Here is a 2,500-nt window from a genome sequence, read left to right as displayed (position 1 = left end):
TTGTACAGGTCAATTCTTGGAGTTGGGGTAAATCATTTGTTACATTTTCTATAATGATTTATTTTGAATTTTGAGGCAATAAGTGACATCATTCTATACATCATCACACCTTTGTTATATGCAAATCTATCTTTGATAGGAAGAATTTGCAATCGTTTATAATCAGTAATGGAAAGAGATGTATTTTTTCAAATGAAATAAAATAAGAGAGAGAGAAAGAGAGATTGATTGATTGATTAATTAAACTTTATTACAGAAGGATGGAGATTTTAGGCGAGAGAGAGAGAGAGAGAGAGAGAGAGAGAGAGAGAGAGAGAGAGAGAGAGAGAATGAGGCAGACAGACAGACAAACAGACAGACACACAGACAGACAGACAAACAGGTACAGGGACTGAAGTAGATAGAGATAAATAGAGGGACAAAGGTCGATATATGCTGAGTTAATCTATCAAGTAAATTGTGCTTTTACCGGAGATTGTCCCGATGTTTCCATTCCAGATCCCGACACTGGGTTTGAATTTGGATCGTCGGCTTTTCTGAACACAACGTATTTCAGAAAAAGTTAAAGGTGACGGCAAATCAAACTATTAATCGTATTAACGATCGGGGAATGGTTAAATGAAGAACAAAAACTCTACCTAGATTGCTGACGATTCTTTCAGTAATGGAAAAATAGCAGATGAATACTCATTGTATCTTTACGCTGATCCATGTATGTGTGTGCCAATTTCAAAACTTCAACTTCGTCCCGAGAGGACAACAAGAAGAGTAACAAGAGCAAGAACAGCGGTAGCAGCAACACTAACAAGAACAAGAACAAGAACAACGTCAACAACAACAACAACAACAACAACAACAACAACAACAACAACAACAACAACAACAACAACAACAACGTTGCATTTTATTTGACCTATACAATTTAAAAAAGGAATTAATAGTTTGGTCAACATGCGCCCCTTTTACCATTGCTCCTCCTTTCAAATTGTTGCATAAAACGAACGAGGGATACGCACGAAAGAGACACAATTAAGAGCAGCTGATTATTAAAGAAACTTATTGTTACTGTTTTCTGCGTTCAAGTCGTCACTTTTGTAGAATAGTTGACCACTAGCTATCATCTTATAAGCTGATGAACGTACACATGATTTCAAAGAATACACGTGCAGAAAGATATGCACAATAAAACATGTCAATTCTCAGCCTTACAGAAAATGCTTTTTGTGACGAACGTACCTGTCTTTTTCTGGCCTGCTGACTGGTCAAACTGGACACTGAGGTGGTGTCCATCCTGTCCCGCAGGTACCTGCAATACACCGGCTTGTCAGGACAGATCTGTACCGTACACTGCATGCAAACTTTAAACACAAGAAATAAGTCAGTCCGTGTACACTTTATTCACTATAAATCAATTATTGTTTATTGTTCATGACTAAAGGTAAAGACAGGCAAATGTTAAAATGCGAATATTGATTTTGAATTGATTTAAATAGACCAATAACATATGATGACATATGATTATTGTGATCCACCACATGTTGACACCAGCAGACACAATAACATTGTTTCACATATTGTCAATTATTGTCCTTTTGTACAATGTACAATTTCATGTCAGAAGTAAGAGTAATCACAGGTGGTACACGTGTTTTTTTCTGCACAACATGCGATTGACATAGTCTATGTACACACATCATACAAACAGATACCATGTTTGTTATCACTTATTGATTGATTGATTTACACGGGCACGCAGCATTTGAATCGTCCATAAAAAAGAGGCCCACTTAAACTTATATTTACGTGGCTGGCCATGACTACAGTAAAGTGCATGTTTGTGTGCGTTCAGTTGTAAAAAAAAGAAGAAGAATTCTAATTAAATAGATCGCTACATAATGTTATTTGTATCTAAGACTAACATGTGACATATTATACCACTAGAGCGGTCTTGTAGAAAACAGACTGTCCCGATCCGTGCAAAATGACAGATTTTTGTCAGGAACACAAAACAATGTTTCATATGAGTACTAACCTGGATAGGCGTATCTTCTGGTGAATGCTGATTGGCTGTTCTCTGAGTTTGTCTAGAATCTGCACGTGCACATCCTCACGTGACTTGTCGTTGAGGCGCCGCAAATGATTGGCCCAATCTAAGCTGCACACATACAAAAAACAAATGGTAATGATGAAACGAAAATACGGAAGCGATGGGACAAACAAGTATTGAACAATAAAAAAATGAAAAAATGAAAAAGAAAAATGAAAAAGAAAAAAAAAACGTCGATCAAATTCGTCATACTCTCCATAGATGTGGGCAAGTCTGAGACGGAACAGAATCTCTTCTCCTCCGAGAGCAACCTTCTCTTGTTCTTCTCCTATGGTGACAATCGACACAGTATCTGCCTCGCACGCTGCCGTGCTGATATCTGCTTGCTGCGCCCCACCAGGCACCGTGCCGATATCCACTCCTCTGTCATCTCTGTCGTCTGATGGTAGTGTA

General features: G+C 38.0%; 1 protein-coding gene across 1 annotated transcript in view; it reads right to left on the bottom strand.

Moving 5' to 3' along the window:
- LOC138957120 (transmembrane channel-like protein 3) overlaps positions 1–2,500 on the bottom strand; it is a gene marked incomplete at its 3' end in the record, with an annotated part of 10,017 nt that overhangs the window by 4,204 nt on the left and 3,313 nt on the right. The window contains 4 exon segments of the mRNA XM_070328284.1: positions 470–536; positions 1,237–1,306; positions 2,033–2,155; positions 2,300–2,500. The exon segment at positions 2,300–2,500 is cut by the window's right edge and continues 22 nt beyond it. Coding sequence (XP_070184385.1) covers positions 470–536; positions 1,237–1,306; positions 2,033–2,155; positions 2,300–2,500 — 461 coding nt within the window.

Source organism: Littorina saxatilis, unplaced genomic scaffold (assembly GCF_037325665.1).
Source record: "Littorina saxatilis isolate snail1 unplaced genomic scaffold, US_GU_Lsax_2.0 scaffold_785, whole genome shotgun sequence".
NCBI classification, from domain to species: domain Eukaryota; kingdom Metazoa; phylum Mollusca; class Gastropoda; order Littorinimorpha; family Littorinidae; genus Littorina; species Littorina saxatilis.
Note: the sequence above shows the minus strand (reverse complement) of the source record. Positions and strands in the feature narration are given on the sequence as shown.